The sequence below is a fragment of the Amblyraja radiata genome, chromosome 4 (genome assembly GCF_010909765.2).
Source record: "Amblyraja radiata isolate CabotCenter1 chromosome 4, sAmbRad1.1.pri, whole genome shotgun sequence".
NCBI lineage: Eukaryota > Metazoa > Chordata > Chondrichthyes > Rajiformes > Rajidae > Amblyraja > Amblyraja radiata.
The window spans coordinates 109,784,543-109,810,727 of NC_045959.1; the positions used below are offsets into that span (position 1 = coordinate 109,784,543).

Sequence of the window (26,185 nt, forward strand, 5' to 3'; positions counted from 1 at the left end):
TCATCCATCTTACAGAGACTGGGTGAGGCACACCATTTCCTGGTTTTATAGTCCCACCCCCTATCTCCAGCAGGGGCTGCAGAGAGAATGGTGATTTAAAAAAAAACATTAATGTCTCTCTGATTTGTCATCGATGGGAAAAATCCTCCACACCCGTAAGGCGGAGGGGGGCTCTGAGCGAGGTGGCCAAAAATGACGGCCGTAGGTGGCAGCGTTCTGTCGGAAATCGCAGCACAGTGGGCCAAAAGCGGTCAAGATCAGAGATTTAGTAATATAGATAGATAGATAGATAGATATGGACACACTGATCTGTTCTGTATTATTCATGCCTACTATATTCTGTTGTGCTGAGGCAGAGGAATAATGTTATTGTCCTATCTGGGACACATGACAATAAACTCTCTTGAATCTTGAATCTTGAATCACTGTAGTTAATACCCAACTCCAGATTACATCACTCTCTAGTGAAGCACTTACTCTACAACTCCATTTTTTTCACCTTAAACCTCTGCCCCCCAACAGTGCTAGATTCTATCTACCCTCTCTATTCTCCTCTCAACTTCATAAATCTCTGTGTCACCCCTCAGCCTCCTATGTTGTAATGGGTATAAACCCAGCCTAGCCGATCTCTCTTTACAAATATATCTCCCATCCAACCAGCATCCTGGTGAATCTCATCTGCACTCTCTCCACCACCATACACCACCGTTGTTGGACAAATTACAGATGACGATAAGTCACGAGCATAGGAAGCTTCAAATTCCTGGGCATGCAAGACCTGTCTTAAATCCAGCACATTGATGCCATCATAAAGAAAGCTCATCGACACCTCAACCAAAGTTGTATAAAGCTGCATCATGACTTTCTGACTCTTGTATTCAGTGATAGACATATATAAAATTATGAGATGCATAGATAGACAGTGAGAACCTTTTTGAAAATGTAAAAGATTAGATGGTATTCGAGATGTGCAGGGCATAGTTGCGGGTGCCTGAAATTCGCTGCCAGGGATAGTGGTGGAGCCAGATACGAAAGTGATGTTTAATAGGCTTTTAAATTGGCACATGGATACGCAAGGAATAGGGGGTATGGATCATACCAGGCAGGCAGAGGAGATTAGTTTAACTTGGCATCATGTTCGGCACAGACATAGTGGCCGAAGGGCCTGTTCCCATGCTGTACTGTTTTGTCGAGTATCTACTGTATCTGTACTGATCCCATTTACCAACACTGATCCAATTTACCAACAGTTGCCCTTCGGCTAACTTACCTATGTCGACCAAGATGCCCCATCTAAACTAGCCCCATTTGCCTGCCTATGGCCTATATCCTATGTCCAAGTACTTGTCCATTTAAATGTTGTTATTGTATCTGCCTTAACTATTTCCCCTGGCAGCTCTCTCCCCATACCCACTGTGTGAAAATGTTTCCCTCAGGTTCCCATTAAATCATTCCCTTCTCACCTTAAGCAGATGTCCTCTAGTTCTTGATTCCCCTACCTTGGGGGGAAAAGAGTGTGTCAGCACAGGGAGTGAGTCAGTATTTACATGGTACCAGGGAGTGAGTCAGTATTTAAGGGGGTCCCCGAGAGTGAGTCGGTATTTACAGAGGGTTGGTATTTGCAGAGAGTTGGTGTTTCTGATTAATGAGGTGGGAGTCTGGTGTGTGTCTCTGCTGATCCCAATCCTTATACGGTTGTGGAGGAGCAGGGAGGGTGTGCTGTCTGTTGGCAGTGCGTGGGATGGGTGAATGTGGAGCAGGGCTATGCTCATTCTCAGGAATCCACAGCCTCTGATGCTCTCAGTGAACCCAGTGTACCTTCCCGCTGACAGGATTTGGTAAGGGGGTGAGCTCGACACTGTACAGGGACAATGAGTTGCTCTCGCCACCACCTGCCTCACTCTCCCTCCATCTCACCCCAGCCTCCTTCTTTCTCCCTCCGCCCTCCTTCTCATTCCCCCCTCCCCTGCCTCTCTCTCTCTCTTCCCCCACCTCCCTCCCTCTCTCTCTTTCCCTACCTCCCTCTCTCCCCCCCACCAACCCGCTCTTCAGGCAGCATCTACACCAGGCTGGCCGCCACAGCCGTCTGTGGCAATTATTCCACAGATTCACCACCCTCTGATTAAAGAAATCCATTCAAAAAGTTGTCCCCGAGGTCCTTCTTAAACCTCTCGCCTCTAACCTTAAGCCTATGCCCACTAAGTATAGAATCCTCTACATTGAGAAAAATTGGTACTTTTTTTTTGGGAGGATGAAAAGTCACAGAAAATGATCAACAGGTCAAGTAGTATCCTTGGAAAGAGAAACAGTGAACATTACATGTAAAAACCCATAGAACATTAACTCTTTTCCACACAGCATTCAGCAATGTTTACACCAGATTTCCTGCATCTACAGGTTATTGGTTTTCATTTCTTGTCAAAATCATTGTTTTACTTCTTTGGGGTCCTCCTGGCAGTCGACTTTTCACCCCACACCATAATCAATGACTTTTTGGATCTGGCATTCCCTTCTCTCCTCTCCAGTCGGGCAGAAGATACAAAGTTTGAAAGTGTGTGCCACCAGATTCAGTAACAGCTTCTGTCCTGCTGTTATCACACTGCTGAACAGTCTTCCCAAAAGCTAAGGAGTGATCTTCCAACGTACAACATTTTGGACCTTGCACTTTCTCTGTAATTGAAATGCTTTAATTCTATAACACTATATTCTGCACTCTGGTCATTTTTTCTTTGCCTTTTCTAACTACCTGTTGTACGCCTGCATTCGGTGGAGTTTCGAGGGGGGACCTCATTGAAATTTACTGGATAGTGAAAGGCCTGGATAGAGTGGATGTAGAGAGGATGTTTCCACTAGTGGAAGAGTCAAGGACCAGAGGTTACAGAATAAAAGGATGTAGCTTTAGAAAAGAGATGAGGAGGAATATCTTTAGTCAGAGGACCAATCTGTGGAATTCATTGTCCCAGACGGCTGTGGGGGCCAAGTCATTGTGTATTTTTAAAGCAAAGTTTGACACATTCCTGATTAGCAAGGGTGACGGGGATTGCAGGGATTGCAGGGATTCGTCAGGAGAATGGGGTTGATAGGGAAAGATAGATCACCCACGATTGAATGGCTCAACAGTGTAGGGTTGTGGATATATGGAAAGAGCTGCCTGGGGAAATAGTTAAAGCAGATACAATAACAACATTTAAATGACACTAGGCTCAATGGGTCAAATGGCCAGATTCTGCTATTATATAACTTCTGAACTTCGCCCCGCTGCCCCAGCACACGGCAGCGAAGAAGATGGCACTGGCTACCACCGATTGGTAGAACATCTGCAGCATCTTACTGCAGACACTGAAGGAGCGGAGCCTTCTCAAAAAGTACAGCCGGCTCTGTCCCTTCTTGTGCAGGGCCTCAGCGTTCCTGGACCAGTCCAGTTTACTGTCCAGGTAAACTCCAAGGTATTCGTATTCCCACAACTGCACATCCACACCATTGATGGAGACGGGGGACAGGGGTGTTCCTCTTCTCCTAAAGTCCACCATTAACTCCTTAGTCTTGTCAGTGTTGAGCTGCAGGTGATTCAACCCACACCACTCAACAAAGTCGTTGACTACACGTCTGTATTCAGCTTCCCTCCCCTCACTGATGCAGCCCACAATTGCAGTCATCTGAAAACTTTTGCAGGTGGCACGAGTTATACCTGATCTCCGAGGTGTAGATGGTGAACAGGAAGGGAGAGAGGACGGTCCCCTGTGGGGCCCCTGTGTTGCTCACTACCATGTTCTGTAGCCTGACATATTGTGGTCGTCCAGTCAGGTTGTAGGTGATCCAGGACACCAATGGAGCATCCACCCGCAACTTCGGTAGTTTGCTCCACTGCAGTGCAGGCCGGATGGTGTTTAAACCACTGGGGAAGTCAAAAAACATGACTCTCACAATGCTTCCTGGCTTATCCAGATGAGCATAGGAACAATGGAGCAGGTGGATGGCATACTGAACCCTCATCGTTGTTTGGTAAGCGAACTGTAGTGTGTCCAGGTTGGGCTTAACCAGGGATCGCAGGTGAGTGAGCACCAGCCTCTCCAGGGAAGTCAGCTCCACCGGTCTGTAATCATTGGAGGAGCTGGGCGCGTCCTTTGGTACAGGAACCAGCAGGAAGTCTTCCACATCACAGGAACCCGCTCCAGGCGCAGGTTGAAGATATGCTGCAGTATTCCGCACAACTGGCTGGCACACATCTTGACTATCCTAGGGCTGACACCATTGGGGCCCGTGGCTTTGCCTGGATGGAATCTGCTCAGCTCCTTCCTCACCTGCTCAGTCTTGGTTAGGTACGACAAAGAAGGGGCAGAGGAAGTGGACCGGAGGATTGAGGAGAGTCTGTCGGGGAACAGGGAGGAGGGTGGGCAGAGGCCCCAGCATCAAATCTGTTAAAACATAGAAAATAGGTGCAGGAGTAGGCCATTCGGCCCTTCGAGCCTGCACCGCCATTCAATATGATCATGGCTGATCATCCAACTCAGTATCCTGTACCTGCCTTTCTCCATACCCCCTGATCCCTTTAGCCACAAGGGCCACATCTAACTCCCTGTTAAATATAGCCAATGAACTGGCCTCAACTACCTTCTGTGGCAGAGAATTCCACAGATTCACCACTCTCTGTGTAAAAAATGATTTTCTCATCTCGGTCCTAAAAGACTTCCCCCTTATCCTTAAACTGTGACCCCTTGTTCTGGACTTCCCCAACATCGGGAACAATCTTCCTAGCCTGTCCAACCCCTTAAGAACTGATTTACATCGGTGAGACCAAGCGTAGGTTGGGCGACCGTTTCGCCGAACACCTCCGCTCAGTCCGCAATAACCTACCTGACCTCCCGGTGGCTCAGCACTTCAACTCCCCCTCCCATTCCCAATCCGACCTCTCTGTCCTGGGTCTCCTCCATTGCCAGAGTGAGCAACAGCGGAAATTGGAGGAACAGCACCTCATATTCCGTCTGGGGTCCTTGCGTCCCTATGGCATCAACATTGAATTCTCCCAATTTGGCTAGCCCGTGCTGTCTCCTCCCCTTCCTTCACCCTCTAGCTGTCTCCTCCCACCCTCCCATCCGCCCGCCCTCGGGCTCCTCCTCCTCCTCCCTTTGTCCTTCTTTCTTTCCCCACCCCCCATCAGTCTGAAGAAGGGTTTCGGCCCGAAACGTCGCCTATTTCCTTCGCTCCATAGATGCTGCTGCACCCGCTGAGTTTCCCCAGCAATTTTGTGTACCCTTAAGAATGTTGTAGGTTTCTATAAGATTACCCCACAATCTTCTAAATTCTAGCGAGTACAAGCCGAGTCTATCCAGTCTTTCTTCATATGAAAGTCCTGCCATCCCAGGAATCAGTCTGGTGAACCTTCTCTGTACTCCCCCTATGGCAAGAATGTATTTCCGCCCATGGAAACATTGGATTATGCCTGGGTAGGAGGTGAACCAGGTTGTGGTCAGATCTTCCCAGTGGCAGAAGGGCTATGAAACTGTACGCCTCTTTAACATTGGCATACAGCAGATCCAATGTTCTCAGATCATATCCCTGGTGGGACAGTCAACAAACTGAGTGAAAGTGGGTAGGGTAGCGTCCAAAATCATGTGGTTGAAATCCTCTGAGATTGCAATGAAAGCACTCGGGTACTAAACTCCAGCTTTGTGTTACTTACAGCCTTGGTATGTATCGTGAATAGTTGGGGTCCCAGCACTGACCCTTTGGCATTAGTCACTGCCTGCCATTGGAAAGACACTCATTCATTCCTCTTCTGTTTCAGTTGTTCAGAACACTGGAGGGATGGGGTCAGGGCACTGGGGGTGAGACCAGGAGCAGAGATGGGCTGAATGGGCGTGGATATGTGGGGATGAAGTCTATGAAGAGGGGTGGGTGGGCTTGGGGGATGCGTGCGAGGGGAACACAGCTGGTGGGATATGCTGGACATTGGGTTGAAGGAGATACGGAGGGAGTGGAGACATGAGATGGGCGGGATCTGGAGCGTTGGATACCAGAGATGAGGGTCACTAGGGAGAGGGGTATGGGCCATGGAGAATGGAGCAGGTAGAGGTTCCCTGGGATGGAGATGTGGGACTCTGGGATGGGGTACAGGATCCTGATATGGGAGAAGGGGTTTATAGAAACATAGAAAATAGGTGCAGTAGGCCATTCGGCCCTTCGAGCCTGCACCGCCATTCGATATGATCATGGCTGATCATCCAACTCAGTATCCCATCCCTGCCTTCTCTCCATACCCCCGGATCCCTTTAGCCACAAGGGCCACATCTAACTCCCTCTTAAATATAGCCAATGAACTGGCCTCAACTACCTTCTGTGGCAGAGAATTCCACAGATTCACCACTCTCTGTGTAAAAAATGATTTTCTCATCTCGGTCCTAAAAGACTTCCCCCTTATCCTTAAACTGTGACCCCTTGTACTGGACTTCCCCAACATCGGGAACAATCTTCCTGCATCTAGCCTGTCCAACCCCTTAAGAATTTTGTAAGTTTCTATAAGATCCCCCCTCAATCTTCTAAATTCTAGCGAGTACAAACCGAGTCTATCCAGTCTTTCTCCATATGAAAGTCCTGACATCCCAGGAATCAGTCTGGTGAACCTTCTCTGTACTCCCTCTATGGCAAGAATGTCTTTCCTCAGATTAGGAGACCAAAACTGTACGCAATAGTCCAGGTGTGGTCTCACCAAGACCCTGTAACTGCAGTAGAACCTCCCTGCTCCTATACTCAAATCCTTTTGCTATGAATGCTAACATACCATTCGCTTTCTTCACTGCCTGCTGCACCTGCATGCCTCCTTGCCTGTGGTGTGGCCGTGTGTGTGGGCATGGGCGAGGGAGGTGGACCTGGTATAAGGAGGTGAGGGAGGGCGGGTGAGTGAGGGAGGGAGGGTGAGTGAGGGAGGGTGGGTGAGGGAGGGAGTGGGTAGGGGGAGGTGAGGGAGGGAGGGAGGAGGGGGAGTGAGGGGGTGAGTGAGGGAGGGGAGGGAGGGCGGTGAGGGAGGGAGGGCGGGGGAGGAGGGAGGGGAGGGAGGGGGGAGGGAGGGAGGACAGGGAGGAGGGAGGGCGGAAGGGAGGGTGAGGTGAGGGAGGGGGAGGAGGGAGGTGGGGAGGGTAGTGAGGGAGGGAGTGAGAGGGAGGGGAGGAGGAGGGAGGGAGGAGGAGGGAGGGAGGGGAGGGCGGGTGAGTGAGGGGAGGGAGGGAGGTGAGGGAGGGTGAGGGAGGGAGGAGATGAGGGGGTGAGAGGGAGGAGGTGTGAGGGAGGGAGGGTGAGGGGAGGGTGAGGGGAGGGGTGAGGGAGGGAGTGAGAGGGAGGGAGGTGAGGGAGGGGTAGAGAGGGGGGGGGGAGGGAGGGGGGGAGTGTAGGGAGGGAGGGGAGGGAGGGAGGGAGGGGAGGGGAGGGAGGGAGGGAGGGGAGGGAGGGAGGGAGGGGGGGGAGGGAGGGGGGGGGGGGAGGGAGGGAGGGGAGGGAGGGAGGGGGGGGAGGGAAGGGGGGGAGTGAAGGGAGGGAGGGTGAGTGAGGGAGGGAGGTGAGGGAGGGAGAGGGGGAGTGAGGGGAGGGAGGCGGGGGGTGAGGGAGGGGGGAGGGAGGGAGGGGAGGGGAGGGAGGGGAGGAGGGGAGGGGAGGGGGGGGAGGGTGAGTGAGGGAGGGTGAGGGAGTGAGGGTGAGGGAGGGTGAGGTGAGGGTGAGGAGGTGAGGGAGGGAGGGTGGGTGAGGAGGTGAGTGGGGAGGGTGAGTGGGGAGGGAGGGGAGGGGGGTGAGGAGGGAGGGGTGAGTGAGGGAGGGAGGGTGAGGGAGGGAGGGAGGGTGGTGAGGGAGGGAGGGGGAGGGTGAGGGAGGGCGGGTGAGGGAGGGAGGGTGAGGGAGGGAGGGTGAGTGAGGGAGGGAGGGTGGTGAGTGAGGGAGGGTGAGGGGGGGGAGGGAGGGAGGTGAGGAGGGAGGTGATGAGTGGGGAGGGGGGGGTGAGGGAGGGAGGGGGTGAGTGAGGGAGGGAGGAGAGGGGGGGGGAGGGGTGAGGAGGTGAGTGAGGGTGAGGGAGGAGTGAGAGTGAGGTAGGGTGAGGGAGAGTGAGGGAGGGGTGGTGGGGAGGGGAGGTGAGGGAGGAGGGAGGGTGAGTGAGTGAGGGTGGGGAGGGAGAGGAGGGAGGGTGAGTGGGGAGGGGGGTGGGGGGGTGGTGAGGGAGGGAGGGTGAGTGAGGGAGGGAGGGTGAGTGAGGGAGGGTGAGTGAGTGAGGGTGAGTGAGTGAGTGAGGGAGAGTGAGGGTGAGTGAGGGAGGGAGGGTGAGGGAGGGTGAGTGAGGGAGGGTGAGTGAGTGAGGGTGAGTGAGTGAGGGTGGGTGAGGGAGGGTGAGTGAGGGCGGGCGGCGGTTCGCCCTCGAGCTGCGGCGACGGGAAGGCTGCGGGCGGGCGGGCGGGCGGGCGGCACGTGCTCGGCGCGGCCGGGCAGGGCAGGGGGCGTGTCCTGGCGCCCGGCGCGCTGACGTATACGCGTGCGTGGGGTGCGGACGCGCGGCGTTGGGCGGAGAGTGCGGGGCGGCGAGGGGGAGGGAGGGAGGCGGTCTGGTCTGACCCGAGTTAGCGGAGCCGGCGGACGGACGGGCTGCGGACCATCCGGACAACAAAGCCCGGGAGGGAGAGCGGCTGGCGGGCAGGACAGGACAGGGCAGGGATGGAGCGGGGCGGCGCCGGCCTCCGGCACCAGGCTCGTTGCGGCATCCGACGCTGAGGTAACGGACCGGCCTTTGTGAACGGCGGCGAGGGTCGCGGGCCCGGGTCACGCCTGACCCGACCCTTCACACCCGGACCCTAGGCCATGAACTTCCAGTCTCCGCCGGCGATGCTGGCCGGCTCCCCGGGCTCAGGCTCGGGCTCGGGCTCTGGGGGCTCGGGGATGGGTCCGCCCGGCGGGGCCCTGGCGCTCAGCTGCGGCTCCGGCTCCGGCTCCATGCCCGTGTTGTCGCACTCGGGCTCGGGCTCAGGGTCCGCCGGCGCCCCGGCGCTCTCCAACTCGGCGGCCATCCGCGCCGAGATCCAGCGCTTCGAGAGCGTCCACCCCAACATCTACGCCATCTACGACCTGATCGAGAGGGTCGAGGACGTGGGGCTACAGAACCAGATCCGAGAGCATGTCATCAGCATCGAAGGTAGGAGCCGACAGTGGAGCCATTGCCCTTCGCACCGGGTACCCACTCCCGAATGTTGCACCGATATCCCCCCCTCACCACCGGGTACCCACCCGATTGTTGCACTGTTTCCCTCTCGCCATCGGGTGTTAGTTACGTTTACCCACTCCCGATTGTTGCTCCGATACCCACTCATCGTTGGGTATCAGCACCGAGTGCCCACCCGATTATTGCACCGCTTCCCTTTGCACAACCGGGCATAGGTTACTGACTCTCGATTGTTGTACCTCTCACAATCGGACATCAGCACCGGGTACCAACTCCCGATTGCTGCATCCACATCGGGTATCAACACCGGGTATGCACTCCCGATTGTTGCTCCGTTTCTCTCTCACTATCGGGCAATGGTTGCTAACTCGCGATTATTGCACCATTACCCTCACCAACTGTTATTGACTCCCGACCACTGCGCCATGACCTCCTCGCCTCTGAGCACCAGTATTCGTTGCTTCCTCACGATTGTTGCTTTGATACCGCCTTAGTATCTGGCAATCAGCATTGACTCCCGGGATACTGATTCTCGATGATCAGTCATGATCATATTGAATGGCGATGCTGGCTCGAAGGGCCGAATGGCCTACTCCTGCACCTATTTTATATGTTTCTATAATATCGATACCCTCTCACACTGGTTCCCGATTATTAAACTATTAACCCGTTCTCTACTTGGAATCAACCAGTTACTAATTCCCGATTATCGTATCGATATCCCCTCGGCATTTCGAACCAGCATCGGTGACTGAGTCCTTCTTATTCCATCTTTACTGGGCACCGATATCGGTTGCTGATTCCCGATCCACAGATACCTTTCATTGCTCGGCGCTAATGGTGTTTACTGATTCCTGGTTACTTTAACGATTTCCCATCACCAGCCGGATTCTGCAGGGGTTACCTATTTCCGATTATTGTACTAATACCCTTCATGGCTGGGACCAGCACCGTTTACTAACTACCTCCCGGTTATTATATCGATATACATCCGAGCATCTACGCCGATTACAGATTGCCCATTGTTGCAAACGTCACATCGCTGTTCCCGCAGCATCAACAGCGATTGTATATATTTCGATTAGTTGGAATCGACTTAATTTGACAGATATCTTGATTTATATCATCTTGAATGTTCATACTGGTGTTTTGCTATTATTAAGAATATATTTTTTCTGTAAAACTATATTCAATATATTCTCTTAGATACATAGAACATTTGCTGAGGTGATTCTAAATGATGAGCCCGATCTGTTGACACCAATGGACTTGGTCTTTAATAATGTATGGGGAGGTTATCTTAAATTATGCCTTTGTGTGTCAAATAAGGTGCTGGTTAGTGCTGAGTACATTTGTGAATTGAATGTGATACTGGGGGAATTTTATTGATACTGCTTTTTTTTATATAGAGGACTGTTGATGGCAGATTTATTGGTATGAAGATGCACCTTTTTAATATATATCAAATTTAATTCGTTTTATCTATAATTTTGCGTTTGAGATTGAGTTATAATTCAAAGAATAAAGATCAATTTCAAATTATTTTGGTTAGCAGGTGGATTATTTTTTTTCTGTCGCCAGCCTTTATTATTCTGTGCGAAGATTGAATCTGTTTAAATGTTACATGTCTTTAACATGTGTATTTATCGAAATGAAGTGGAAATGGGACAGTAACTAAATTTGTAAAGACATTTTGGAAGCACTCTTGCATTTAGCATAAAGACATTTAAGGGGATGAGATATTGTGCTCCAAGATATTAATGGAATATCCCTTTGTGTCTGTTAGATGTTTTGTTTTTCACTTCTAACGCTAAAATTAGAAGATTTGGTGTTGAAGGAATCCAGTTTAATCACCTGATTTTTGCACTGTGTCTTCAGTATGTTTTCGTCAAATCCTAATAGGAAGCTGTACTAGGCAGGGAGATGGTATCTCTGGGACATGATATGAGCTTGAACTCATTTATATCCTGCGATTCTGAGGAACAGCCGTTGGAATGTACAGTGTAGAGTCCTGAAATTGACTGCATCCTTGCTTGTTTATGTAACATAAGCACAGCAGGATGTTGAGTACAAATAAAAGTGAGCACTGGTGCTGTGTGACACTGTCGCAGTCTGAGTGAAGACCTCGTCAAGCTGACAGCTCTGCAGCATTAGTGGTTACCCAGCTGTTCAAGCACTGCACTGGGGCAGCAAAAATGTGATTGTATCAAGCTCCAAATCGGGAGAACTCCATCTTGTAATATTTTAACGCAGCATTGTAACAGTTACGTCAGTGCGTGGGTGTCCCAGTAATTTGGAGCATGCAGTAAACACTGGTTTACTTGACTACTGGATAAAACTAATGGACAAAAGAATGAATTCCACTCCAAGTCCTACCACTGGCTGCTTTCTTGTGTGGCTTTGTTTCATTAAAATATTCCAATAATTTGTGTGCGTGAGTTGATAAAGGCCTGTTCATGGTGTGCATTGGATCGCTGTAGTTTGCTAATGGTTCATCGATTGTTTGTCCCTGCTCCTTGACCATTGGATCATTCTGCCTGTTATTTGCTCGTGAAAGCAAGTTTTAAGTTTCTCTGACAGCTGTGTGATGATCATCTTAGTTGGGGGACATTCGTCTAGGGAATGGGGGAGGGGGTGGCTAGGGAGTAATTATTCAGGATCACATTTTCTACCCAATTCCTGACTTGTTTTTTTTGGAAATTAAAATAATGCAGATTCAATCAAATGAAATATAGTGAATAAAAGTGAAAGCACGAGGGATTGACCAAAGGCTTCAAGATGGTAGTAATGGATTAATCAAGTGCTAAAAAAAGGTGGCAAGACCATTTTACTTGGACAACTAAGATTGTCCATTATAGGAGATGGCACTAAAATCGTTGTCTAACCCACAGCAGAAAATATTCAATATATGGGGATTCAATAATGCTATAAAAAGCTTTAAAATGTATGGAATTTAGTGATATAATTTCTTCGTCGAGGCTCTTCTGCTGCCAAAACTCCGAGCCATACCTTGCACCTTTAGATAGACACAAAATGCTTGAGTTTAACTGAGTGGGTCAGGCAGCATCTCTGAAGAAAAGGAATAGGTGATGTTTTGGATCTCGACCCGAAACATCACCTATTCCTTTTCTCCAGAGATGGTGCCTGACCTGCAGAGTTTCACCAGCATTATATGTAAACCAGCATCTGCAGTTTCTTCCTTCATACCGTGCATCTTTAGGCTAGCCTCCTGACTAACCTTCCTTCTTCCTTCCAGCCTGTGACCTAAATCACATTATGTCATTCTATCGATCACCCCTATATTTGCTAAAATACACAGCACCTGGTTAAGCAATGGCTTGGATTTAAGTACTCCTTGTCTCCAAGCCCCTCTGGTTTTGTCCCTTCCTATATCTGTAACCTCTCCAGCCCATTTCCTGACATTCCTGTGCTCCTTTGATTCTGAGTTTTGAGCATTGCTCTGTCACTGTCTGAAGTTCTGGAATTAATCATTTGGCAGCAGTTTTATGAAGAGGGAATGCATGGGGTTGCTATCAGTAAAGGCATCTAGTTGTTGGGTAAAGGTTAGGTGCACGTATGACATAATATTTACGATGGAGCTAAAGTATTGATATCTATTATCAAGTGTATCGAGACACAGTTAAATCAAACCATACAAAAATACAATTAAGCCACACATAAGTACAACAGGTAAGCTGAAAATAAAAATACCAGAGGGCAGTATTACACCATAAAGTGCAAGGGCCACAATGAGGTATGTTGGGAGATCAGGAAAACACCCTAGCTATGAGAGGTCCACTCAGTGTTCTGATAACAGTGGGGAAGAAGCTGTTCCTGAATCTGGTGGTATGTGTTTTCAAGCTTTTGTATCTATTGCCTGATGGGAGAGGGGAGAAGAGGGAATGACCGGGGTGCGAGTAGTCGTTGATTATGTTGGCTGCTCCCTGAGGCAGTTTGAAGTGTAGATGGAATCAGTGAAGGGGGGGGGGGGGGGCAGTTTTGTGTTTCCACTCAACAACACAGTAAAACTTGGTAAGCATCTTTTTTTTCATCTTGGGGATATTCATGTAAATAAAATAGTTAGCAATTTTCATTTCATTCATATGGCTGCATTGGCGTAAATTCTGTTCACAGCTGAAACCCCTTTAGAAGAGTCTCGACCCAAAAAGTATCCATGTCCTCCAAACCTGATGCCTTAAATCTGTGGGGGGTTTTGTACATCAACATCTGCAGTTCGTTGTTTTGCCATAAATGAGTTACAGTTGCAGAATTGAATAGAGAATAGGTGCAGGAGTAGGCCATTTGGCATTTCGAGCCAGCACCGCCATTCAATGTGATCATGGCTGATCATCCCCAATCAGTACCCCGTTCCTGCCTTCTCCGCATATCCCCTGACTCCGCTATCTTTAAGAGCCCTATCTATAGGTATGTTGCAAAGCCTACCTGAAGCGTCGTTGAAAATCTGCCGCTGCGGGTGTGCGCGATTTTGGCGCCGTTTAGAGGGGGCGGGTTTAAAACGCGATTTTCTCTAGGCTGTTCAAATCGAAGATGTTCAGCCTAGTTAATTATTAACGAAAAATCGCTGGAAGACCCCGTCGCAAAAGCTATTATTAGTTTTAAAGGCCTCGTATAATAGTTATAGTAGTTTAAAAATCAATCTCTAAACCCGCGACCGCCAGCAACCGCAGGGTCTCATAAAGCAAATAACTGAAGGTATGCTGTATAGTTTTACATTAAAAAGAGTTTCTAAAGATCCCTTTATACAAAGTTTAATATTGCGAGTAGCTCATTTTGGGCCCATTATATCCCGCAGTATTTTTCTGGGCATTTGGGGCACAAATCTACCGCAATGTGAACGTTCTAAACCAGCGCGTTCCACAGGGACCCACTGGAAAGCTGATTTAAATGGGCATTTATTTACAGCAATTGAACACTGAATTCCTTCAATTTGACCTATAAATTAATGTAAATGAGATTTAAAAATCATGTTTTATTGTGAATTATTTGTGAATATTATTTGGACATTTAGGCTATTTAAAAATGTTAATCATTTATTAAGAAATGGATAGATGTTTAGATCTAGTAATTGAAGTCTGAAATTAGCTACAATTAGGTAACTAACTAATTATATGCTTTAATTTCAGGTCATCCAAGTAAGATAATTTTATATTTGTTTCAGAATGCTTCAATCTATGATAACTGAAAATTTCATTCAGTTTTCTTAATTTTTAAGAAAGTTATGGGCTTTTGACTGTTCACGATCACAGCTTTTTTGTTATGTCCATAGAAAATCAATAGGGAACAAGATGCTCATTTCCCAGTATGAAAATGGCCATAACTTTTTAAATACTTGAGATATGAAAGTGAATTAGGTGTCAAATTAAACTTATTTTTATGCTTTATCTGATGGGATAAATTACAGACTTGATTTTTAAAATCTCAAAATTTTGTAACATTGCTACTATCTAGCTCTCTTGAAAGTATCCAGAGAACTGGCCTCCATCGCCCAGGCAGAGAATTCCACAGACTCACAACTCTCTGTGAGAAAAAGTGTTTCCTCGTCTCCGTTCTAAATGGCTTACTCCTTATCTTAAACTGTGGCCTTTGGTTCAGGACTCCCCCAACATCGGGAACATGTTTCCTGCCTCTAGCGTGTCCAAACCCTTAATAATCTTATATGTTTCAATATGATACCCTCTCATCCTTCTAAACTCCAGATTATACAAGCTCAGCCACTCCATTCTCTCAGCATATGACAGTCCCGCCATCCTGGGAATTAACCTTTTAAACCTAATCTACACTCCCGCAATAATAAGAATGTTCCTCCTCAAATTAGGGGACCAAAACTGCACACAATACTCCAGGTGTGATCTCACTAGGGCCCTATACATATGCAGAAGAACCTCTTTGCTCCTATACTCAACTCCTCTTGTTATAAAGGCCAACATGCCATTCGCTTTCTTCACTGCCTGCTGTATTAATTTTGAGAAAATGTAAGATTTTTTTGCTGTTTCCAGAACAAGATCAATTTATTTTTCAACACTTTACCTCTGGTTAGCAGTACTAATGTATTGTGGGCAGTATCTGGAGCTGTATGATCAGGATGCTTTTTATTAACTACTCTTCCAGGGGGTTTGTTACCCTCAGAATGTTTCTCAATTAATTTATAAATGTGTCGGACATTCAAAGCCAAGTTCTGATGTCCCTGTATGCTCAAAGGTTCAACGGTTAGTTTATTGTCATGTGTACCAATTAAGGTACAGTGAAACTCGAATTACCATACAGCCATACTAAAAAAAGGAACAACTACAAAAAAGTTCAGATAAGCATCCACCACAGCAGATTCCCCACATTCCTCACTGTGATGGAAGGCAATAAACTATAGACTTCTTCCTCTTTATTCTCCCACAGTCGGGGCAATCAAAGCCCCCGTGTCGGGGCGGTCGAAGCCCCCTGCGTTGGGGCGGTCGAAGTTCCTGTGCTGTGGAGCTCCCGAAGTCGGTCACTAACCAGGGACCGCAAGCTCCACGATGTTAAAGTCCGCAGGCTCCCACGGTTGGAGCTCCGAGGTCGATCCCTGAAAGGGATCGTGAGCTCCATGATGGTAAGTCTGCAGCCTCCTGTGGTTGGAGCTCCCGAAGTTAGTCTCCAGCAAAGGGACCGCCAGCTCCTCAATGTTAAGTCGCAGTGCGGACGGAGATACCATACGGTTAAAAAATCGCATCTCCGTCGAGGTAAGAGATTAAAAAAAGATTCCCTCCACCCCCCACACAAGACAAGTTAAAGAACACTAAAACATACATTTAACACATACTAAAAAAACAACAAAGAAGGAAGAGACGAGACAGGCTGTTGGAGAGGCAGCCATTGATGGAGCCACCCGATGGGGCATTATTCAGGAAAAGGGATCTGACTAGTTTTCTTCATTGTTAGCAAACTCCCTCTGTAACCAAATCCATCATCCATCTATTTAGCGATGTGAATGATGTTGGTTTAAATTGATGGGTCCAACGCATTGCTGAAGCATTGCAAAGATTATTTATGTGATAACAGAGGAAGCATCCCATTCACATTGGAATAATGGGAACCAAGTTGGTCATTTGGCAGGTGTTCCTGGCTATTTCGGCTTACAACATGATTTGGCGCTGATGCAAATGCAGTTTTGGTTGTTTTTAGAAATCTGCATGGAACAGTCATCTGCTATTGGTATGTTTTTATTTAATGTTATTTTTGAGGATTGTGTGTGTATGTTTGTTTGTATGATTCCAGACACGGGCTTTTTTCTGAAGAAAAGGTTGGTTCTGGAATAATCCATACTTGTGTATTTATTAAGTTCAAAAATTCTAGGAGCAGAATAAGGCCATTCGGCCCATCAAGTTTACTCTGCCATTCAATCGTGGCTGATCTATCTTTCCCTCTCAATCCCATCCTCCTGCCTTCTCCCCATAACTTTGTGTTGGAATCGTTCTTCCAGGAAATTAATTGAATATTAATTGAACAATTATGAGCCAGAGGTTATAACATCATTTAAATGGGAAACAGATAAATGTTTCAAGAAGAATGTTAATGCACAGAGAAAGAGAAAGAGGAAGGGGAGATGTGATTACAGTATGTTCAGTAGACAGCTGCTGGACATGCAGGAAACTGCAGGCACTGGTTTACCAAAAAAGTGCTGGAGTAACTCAGCAGGTCAGGCAGCATCTCTGGAAACATGGAAAGGTGAAGTTTCGTCTCGGTACCCGAAGAAGACTCCTGATCCGAAACATTACATATCCATGTTCTCCGGAGATGCTGCCTGACTTGCTGAGTTGGAGTGGACAGCTGCGGCTGGGTCAGGATCTATCCTCTCCTGCCATTTGTATGTTTTTAATACCGTGTCAGGATGTGGGTGTCACCAGCAAGGCCGTTTGTTGTTCATCCCTCATCGTCTTTGAACTCAATGACATGCTCAGCCATTTCAAGGACAGTTGATAGTCAGCCATGCTGCTGTGCCTAATGTTATGTTTAGGCCTGACTAGGAAAGAAGATTTCCTTCCCTTAGAGAAGCTCTCAGATCTGTGCATCCCTCTGCAATTAGATCCTCCACTTCCTCATTCACAGTCTGTCCGTATTGGTGGAAATGTGTCATCCTCGTTAAAAATCAGCACGGTAGCACCTCAAGGCTGCGTGCTCAGCCCCCTGCTGTACTTACTCTATACTCATGACTGCGTAGCCGGACATTGTGCGAACTCCATCATCAAGTTCGCCGACGACACCACTGTTGGACGTATCGCTGATGGGGACGAGTCAGAGTATAGTTGAGATCGACCGACTGACCAAATGGTGCCAGCACAATAACCTGGCTCTCAACACCAGCAAAACCAAGGAACTGATTGTGGACTTCAGAAGGGGTAGGATGGGGACCCACAGTCCTGTTTATATCAACTGGTCGGTGGAAAGGGTTAAGAACTTCAAATTCCTGGGCGTGCATATTTCTGAAGATCTCTCCTGGTCCCAGAACACTGATGCAATCATAAAGAAAGCACATCAGTGCCTCTACTTCCTGAGAAGATTACGGAGAGTCGGTTTGTCAAGGAGGACTCTCTCGAACTTCTACAGATGCACAGTAGAGAGCATGCTGACCGGTTGCATCGTGGCATGGTACGGCAACCCGAGCGTCCAGGAGCAGAAAAGGCTGCAAAATGTTGTAAACACTGCCCAGGCGATCATCGGCTCTGACCTCGAGGGGATCTATCGCAGTCGCTGCCTCAAAAAGGCTGCCAGCATCACCAAAGACCCACACCATCCTGGCCACACACTCATCTCTCCGCTGCCATCAGGTAGAAGGTATAGGAGCCTGAAATCTGCAACATCCAGGTTCAGGAACAGCTACTTCCCCACAGCCGTCAGACTATTAAACACAACTGGAGGACAGAGGATCTAAGGTGGTAAAGGAACTGAAATAAATTTTCATTAGGCGAGAAATAGTACTGGGTAGGCTAATGGGACTGAAGGATGATAAATCCCCTGGGCCTGATGGTCTGCATCCCAGGGTCCTCAGGGAGGTGGCTCTAGAAATAGTGGATGCATTGGTGATCATTTTCCAATGTTCTATAGATTCAGGATCAGTTCCTGTGGATTGGAGGATAGCTAATTTTATCCCACTTTTCATGAAAGGAGCGAGAGAGAGAAAACAGGGAATTACAGACCAGTTTGCCTGACTTCGGTGGTGGGAAAGATGCTGGAGTCAATTATTAAAGAGGTAATAATGGGGCATTTGGATAGCAGTAAAAGGATTTGTCTAAAAAGGGTTTCGGCCAGAAACGTTGCCTATTTCCTTCGCTCCATAGATGCTGCTGCACCCGCTGAGTTTCTCCAGCATTTTTGTGTACCAAGGATTAGTCCAAGTCAGCTTGGATTTATGAAAGGAAAATCAAGCTTGACTAATCTTCTGGAATTTTTTGAGGATGTGACAAGTAAAACGGATGAAGGGGTGCCAGTGGATGTAGTGTATCTAGACTTTCAGAAAGCCTTTGATAAGGTCCCACACGGGAGACTGGTGACTAAAATCACAGCACATGGTATTGGGGGTAGGGTGTTGACATGGATAGAAAATTGGTTGGCAGACAGGAAGCAAAGAGTAGGAGTGAACGGGTCCTTTTCAGAATGGCAGGCAGTGGCGAATGGAGTGCCGCAAGGCTCGGTGTTGGGGCCGCAACTGTTTACCATATACATTAATGATCTGGTAGAGGGAATTGGGAGCAACACTAGCAGGTTAGCGGATGACAAAGCTGGGTGGCAGTGTGAACTGTGAAGAGGATGTTAGGAGGTTGCAGGGTGACCTGGACAGGTTGAGTGAGTGGGCAGATGCGTGGCAATTGCAGTGTAATATAGATAAATGTGAGGTTGTCCACTTGGTGGCAAAAACAATGGGGCAGATTGTTATCTCAATGGGGTTAGGTTAGGTAAGGGAGAGGTGCAGCGAGACCTGGGTGTCCTTGTACACCGGTCACTGAAAGTTGGCGTGCAGGTACAGCAGGCAGTGAAGAAAGCTAATGGAATGTTGGCCTTCATAACAAGAGGATTTCAGTATGGAAGTAAAGAGGTACTTCTGCAGTTCTATAGGGCTCTGGTAAGACCACATCTGGAGTATTGTGTACAGTTTTGGTCTCCTAATTGATGGATGAAGGGTGATCTTATAAAATTATAAAAGGACTGGACAGGCTAGATGCAGGAAAAATGTTCCCAATGTTGGGCGAATCCAGAACCAGGGGCCACAGTCTTAGAATAAAGGGGAGGCCATTTAGGACTGAGGTGAGAAAACACTTTTTCCACTCAGAGTTGTGAATTTGTGGAATTCCCTGCCACAGAGGGCAGTGGAGGCCAAATCACTGGATGGATTTAAGAGAGAGTTAGATGGAGCTCCAGGGGCTGGTGGAATCAAGGGGAGAAGGCAGGCACGGGTTATTGATTGGGGACGATCAGCCATGATCATAATGAATGGCGGTGTTGGCTCGAAGGGCCGAATGTCCTCCTCCTGCACCTATTTTCTGTTTCTAACTTCAAACAAACTCTGAACTATAACAGCCTATTGCACACACTGATCTGATCTGTATTTATGCCTACAATATTGGGTTGTGCTGCAGTAAGCAAGAATTTCATTGTCCTATCTGGGACGGATGACAATAAACTCATGACTTGACTTGATAAATCAAGTTTAATTTTACAGCTGTTGTGTAGTTTTATGGTTATGAATTACACCATTATTATAATTTAAAATATATTATAGATTTAATAGGTTAAATTATGCAGCTACTGCCAGATTTGAACTAGTGCAACGGTCATTGGGTCCAGCCCTCTGGGATATAAGGCTAGTAAATTAGCCACAGAGCTACCATGCCCCTAATGTTTGTAGCATTCCTTGTAATTAAAGTAAAGATTCATTTCTTCATCTTTGCTGTGCCTGCATTCTTCCTCAAATCTTCCTTCAGCCTTAATTCATAGTCATACAGCATTGAAACGGGTACTTTGGCCCAACTCGCCCAGAGTTTAGTTTATTGTCACGTGTACTGAAATACTGGGAAAAGTTTTTGTTGCGTGCTAACCAGTCAGCAGAAAGACAATGTATGATTACAATCGATCCATTTATACATGACGGGAATAACATTTATTGCAAGGTAAAGCCAGCAAAGTCTGATCAGCACTGAGGTCAGCACTGCTCTCTGGTTGTGGTAGGATGATTCAGTTGCCTGATAACAGCTGGGAAGAAACTGTCCCTCAATTTGGAGGTGTGCATTTTCTCACTTCTATACCGTTTGATGGGAGTGGGGAGAAGAGATAGTGGCCAGGGTGCAACCCGTCTTGATTATGTTGCTGGCCTTGCCGAGGCAGCGAGAGGTCTAAATGGAGTCGATAAAATGGAAGTTGGTTTGTTTGATGGTCTCGGCTGTGTCCAAAATTCGCTGCAATTTCTTGTGGTCTTGGATGGAGCTGTTACCAAACCAAGCTATGATGGATCCTAATAACATGTTTACTATGGTGCATCTGTGGCAGATGGTGAGAGTTGTAGGGGACTTGCCAAACATCCTAAGCCTTCTAAGGAAGTAGAGGCTTTTGTGTGCTTTCCTGGTCGTTGTTTCAATATGGGTAGTATTGGGGAAGTTGTTGGTGATATAGGGTCTTAAGAATTTGAAGTTTTCGACCATCTCTACTTCAGCACCATTAACGCAAACTGGGGTATGTGTACCACTTTGCTTCCTGAAATCGATCACTATCTCCTTTATCTTGCTAACATTGAGTGAAAGGTTGTCTCAACACCAGGACACGAGGTAATCTCTTTCCTGTACATGCCGACCACGATGCCCCCTCAATGCTAATCCCATCTGTCCAACAGCAAGATCGGCAATGTCCAACGTTTGGCTCCTATCCCCCTAAACCTTTCCTATCCACCTGTCCAAATGTCGTTTGAATAATGAGTAGAAAAAGTTGTCTTCGGTTTCTATTAAATCTTTCCCCTCTCACTCTCAAACTATGTTCTTTGGTTCTTCATTCCCTTATTCACCCTACCTATTCCCCTCATGATTTTATGCACCTCTATAAGATTATGCCTCAGCCTCCTGCCCTCCAAGGAATAAAGTCCTAAACCGTCCAACCTCTCCTTGTTGCTCAGGCCCACTCAGGTTGCTGGTGTTTCTCTAATATGGATTATAACTTGACTTTTTGAAAGATTCTCACTCCATGAAAATCTCAGTCTTCTGCCCATTGTTGAGTCTTGTTGTATTTGGATAATGCACTGCAGCAGACTGAAGTCACCTTTGTTATTAAATTGCAGCATTCTGCCTCCTCACTTTGTTATCATAAGTACATCAGAGATTTTTGGTCCATTATTAGATCTGTCTCGCAAAATGTGTGTCTCAGTCGCAGTCTTTAAAGTACTTCTAAATACTTGAAAAAGCTTTCACAAATTTCAAATTCTCAATAGTTTTCTATAATTGCAGCTCCTTGCTATAAAGAGAAACTTACCTTTTATGTAGCTAATTAGCATCATATAGACTTTCAGCCCAATGAACCTGTGCTGGCCATCAAACAGCCAATTGTGCTAATTCTGCACGAATCCCATTTCATTCCCCCCATATTTTCATTAACTCCTCCTCGGTAGTACTAATTGTCTATTCTCTATGGGCAGTTGATCAGACGTTTGCATGTATAAGCACACCAACACCTATACTTCCTGAAGAAGGGTTTCGACCCGAAATGTCACCCATTCATATAACCATATAACATATAACAATTACAGCACGGAAACAGGCCATCTCGGCCCTACAAGTCCGTGCCGAACAACATTTTTCCCTTAGTCCCACCTGCCTGCACTCATACCATAACCCTCCATTCCATTCCCTTCCTTCTCCAGAGATGCTGCCTGTCCTGCTGAGTTACTCCAGCTTTTTGTGTCTATCTTCATCTTTACTTCCTTAGATGGCTTCCCAACTTCCTCTTCTCCCCTCTCCCATCAGGCAAAAAATATAGAAGTGTGAAAACCCATACCTCCAGATTCGGGAACAGTTTCTTCCTTGCTGTTATCAGACAACTGAACCATCCTAACAACAACAACAACTAGCGAGCAATCCTGAAAGACCTCATTAGAGACCCTCTTTGATCGGGCTTACTGGCTTTATCTTGCACTAAACGTTATTCATGATATTCCCTTTATCATGTATCTGTACACGGTTGTAATCATGTACTGTCTTGACGCTACCCAGCAGGCTGCTGCGGCAGACGACTCCCAGCGGGCCGAGGTCAGAGCCTGCGGTCGACGGACGCTGTGGGTTAGAGCGGCAGATGGGGAGCCCGCGGTGAAGCCGAGCACAGATCCTTGCAATTCGAGCCCGCAGCCAACGGAGCCTGGGTCGGCGCCACAGAGGCATCTGGCCACGGCGGCGATAGTGGAGGGGTTGGTGCGGCAGTCGATGATGACGCCGGACAAGGACGGACCATGTGGGAGTAAGGATGCTGCTGCCGGGGGAAGGAATAATGGAGGGAGGGGGGGGGGGGGTACCATCGTAAGGGAGGGGGAAGAACAATGAACAATGGAGGACCCGGTGTGGGGTGACCGCCGTGAGGGAGGGTGGGGGGAGAACGAAGGGGGCCCTAGAGCTGTAACTTTGTAAGTGTCCTTTATGTGGTGACTATTTGCATACCTTGGGTATGCAAGTACAGACTTTCACTATGACTTTGTGTCACATGTGACAATAAAGCATTCATTCATTCATTTCTACTAACTGGTTAGCACGCAACAAAAGATTTTCACTGTACCTCAGTACATGTAAACTCATAACTCATATTTTGGACCTGGTTCACTGGAGCAGTGAGGCAACAGCTCTATTAACAGCACAACTGTGTTGCACTTGCTTGCTGAACCTGCATTTTAAAATTTTACATGTTCTGCCCCATACCCTAACATTTACTCTTTTAGTAACATTTAAAAATGTTTTTCAGTTCTTGCCACCAAAGTGAATCATGTTGGATATTCCATGACTCATCACAATATCTGCCATAAATATCTGTGCACCATGCTTGATCCTTTGCAGGAACTGTATCCTTTCTTGTAGTTTGGTTTTCTGCCATACTTTGTATCACTAAGAACTGTGATACACTACACATGGTCTTTTAAACTTGGTTATCAATACAGGTTGTAAACAGCTGAGGACCTGTATAATTATTGGACTCAACTAGTAACAAATTATTTTCTGTCTTTTCGCCAATCTTATGTGTAAGTACTGTGTGTTTTTGAGCCCATTTTAGGAAGGGCGAGGTTTGTAAGCAGCGTGTTAAACAAGATTTACCAGCTTGATTCTTGGGATGAAACGTTTGCTTCAAGGGGAAAGTTAAACAGATTAAGCCTATACTTGCTGGAGCTCCGAAGAATGAGAGGTTATCATTTTGAAACAGAAAATGCCAAGGGAAATTGATTGGGTGGATGAGAGGATAATTTCTCGGGTGGGTAATCTGGAATTAGGGAACACACATAGTTTAGCACAAATTATTTTCTGAATCTCATGATATTTGTAATTCTGTACCTCAAAGCTCTGGAGGCTGTCCATTGAATATGTTCAAGGTCAAGGCAGGTTTTTGATCAACAGAGGAGATGACGATTATGGAGATCAGGCAGGGAAAGTGGAGCTAACAGCAAGATCTGATCATATACTGTCTTATTATAATCATGGACCAGGGTTGAAGAGCTGTACTCTCAGCTTTTTGTGCCTTTGTTTTGCTGGCATGCTGGTTATTTCTTCACAACTCTTGGATTTAAAACCTTTTAACTGAAACTTAGTAAATCTCCACTTGCATCCTCCCTGTCACACCCCCACACCCACAATACTTTCCCCTAAAACCCACACCAGAGGACATTTACAGTAGCTATTTAATCTCACTTTGGTAAGTGGGAGAAACCTACATAGTACAGTGGCTTGCAAAAGTTTTCATACCCCTTGAACTTTTCCACATTTTGTCACGTTACAACCACAAATGTAAATGTATTTTATTGGGATTTTATGTGATAGACCAACACAAAGTGGTGCATAATTGTGAAGTGGAAGGAAAATGATACATGGTTTTCAAATTTTTTTTCAAATAAAAAACTGAAAAGTGTGGCGTGCAAAAGTATTCAGCCCCCTTTACTCTGATACCCCTAAATAAAATCCAGTGCAACGAAGGGCCGAATGGCCTACTCCTGCACCTATTTTCTATGTTTCTATGTTTCTAACCCAAAACATCATCTGTCCATTCCCTCCACAAGCGAGTGTCTGATTTTAATTTGACTTTATTACTAGAGCTGAGATGGAAGATCAGCCATGATCGTAATTAATGAAGTAATAGGCACAAAATCGCATGTTGGGCTATTGCAGTAATGTATGTATATAAATTTGGGGTGGTTGAAAGAGAGAATCTGAATGGATGAAAATGAAAAATACAGGCTATACCCAGATTGTTAGGATCTCGAATTTTGGAAGAGATTTTTTGTGTCTTGTGCTGCCATGATCCCAGCACTAGGTTTTATAATAGAACTTCTATTCTTGGGAGAAAATCTGTAGTGATCAGAGTTTGATTGGGACACTGGGACAGCAGAATATGATTAAGATAAAATTCTAAATATCACTATATTTAGAGCTATAATTAAGCGTTTGGAACTCCTTGTGGCATCAGATTTCCCCCCGAGGCACACAAACCATTTCTGATTAGGAAATAATTTCTACCGTCTAATTTTCATAGACATTGCAGCTGAGGATGAACTGCAGGGCTGAGGCTGGGAAATCTGCCCCAGAGTCAGGATGATGTTTCACCATAAATATTGTAAAGCTTATTTTTCTCATTTTTGTTTGTAGAGGGAGAGACATTGTCCAAATATTGGAAAAAAATTGCAGTTGGTACTTTAGATGAATTTTTGAAGTTTGAAATCTTGGTTGTAACATTTCATCTGCAGAGCACCCTCAATATTTGACATATAATTCTAATTTCTTTAGCCCTCCAGTTGATAAAGTTCTTGCCAACTATTGCTCTTTGCTTTCTCCCGCTGAGCTAGATTTTGAAACTATTTGTCACTTTATCTTGGATCCCACCCGGGAGTGTGGTTGATGGCAAGTTTGGCATGAAGCTGCTTTATAGTAATAGGGCTGGAGGTGGGACTGGAATTGTGCCTGTTTCCCCGGAGTGTGGCTGGCAGTAAACCTGGCCTCTGGCAGTGGGAATGGTTCACGGCCAGTCTGGCTCCAGCCCTCAGAGTGGTAGAGAAAATAGTGGCTTTGTTCATTACTGTGACATTGCCCGACTCAAAGTCACTTCACTTGAAAAATGACTTTCCTCTTCCTCTGGAAAAGTTACCAACTGATGTAACATTTTGTAAACGCAGACTTTATTGTTGAGATACTGCGCTTACAAAATAAATGCGTTTTTTAACACCAACGTGTGCCATGACCTCCTAATTGCCTTCTCCTGAAAATGTCAACCTAGTTGGTTAAGACTTCCCCAGGACATATCCAGGTTGGCTGTCCTGGATCGACAGTGCCCTCCATAATGTTTGGGCCAGACCCATCATTTATTGATTTGCTTCTGTACTCCACAATTTGAGATTTGTAATAGAAAAAAATCACCATGGGATGCAGACCATCAGGCCCTGGGGATTTATCAGCCTTCAGTCCCATCAATCTACCCAACACAAATTTCCTGCCTAATGTGGATTTCCTTCAGTTCCTCCATCACCCCAGATCCTATGGCCACTACTATATCAGGAAGATTGTTTGTGTCCTCCTTAGTGAAGACGGATCCAAAGTACCTTTTCAACTCATCTGCCATTTCCTTGTTCCCCATAATAAATTCACCTTTTTCAGTCTTCAAGGGTCCAATTTTAGTCTTAACTAATTTTTTCCTCTTCACACACCTAAAGAAGCTTTTACTATCCTCCTTTATATTCTTGGTTAGCTTACCTTCGTACCTCATCTTTTCTCCCTGTATTGCCTTTTT

The 26,185-nt window shown here is 46.7% G+C and overlaps 1 protein-coding gene across 1 annotated transcript in view; it reads left to right on the forward strand.

Annotated features, from left to right (window-relative positions):
* The first annotated feature begins 8,562 nt into the window (after window positions 1-8,562).
* Window positions 8,563-26,185, forward strand: part of LOC116972595 (arf-GAP with GTPase, ANK repeat and PH domain-containing protein 3-like) — a 353,696-nt gene continuing 336,073 nt past the window's right edge. The window contains exon 1 of the mRNA XM_033020410.1: window positions 8,563-9,163. Within this exon, the coding sequence (XP_032876301.1) occupies window positions 8,833-9,163 (331 nt within the window). The 5' untranslated portion in view covers window positions 8,563-8,832. The remainder of the gene's footprint in view (window positions 9,164-26,185) is intronic.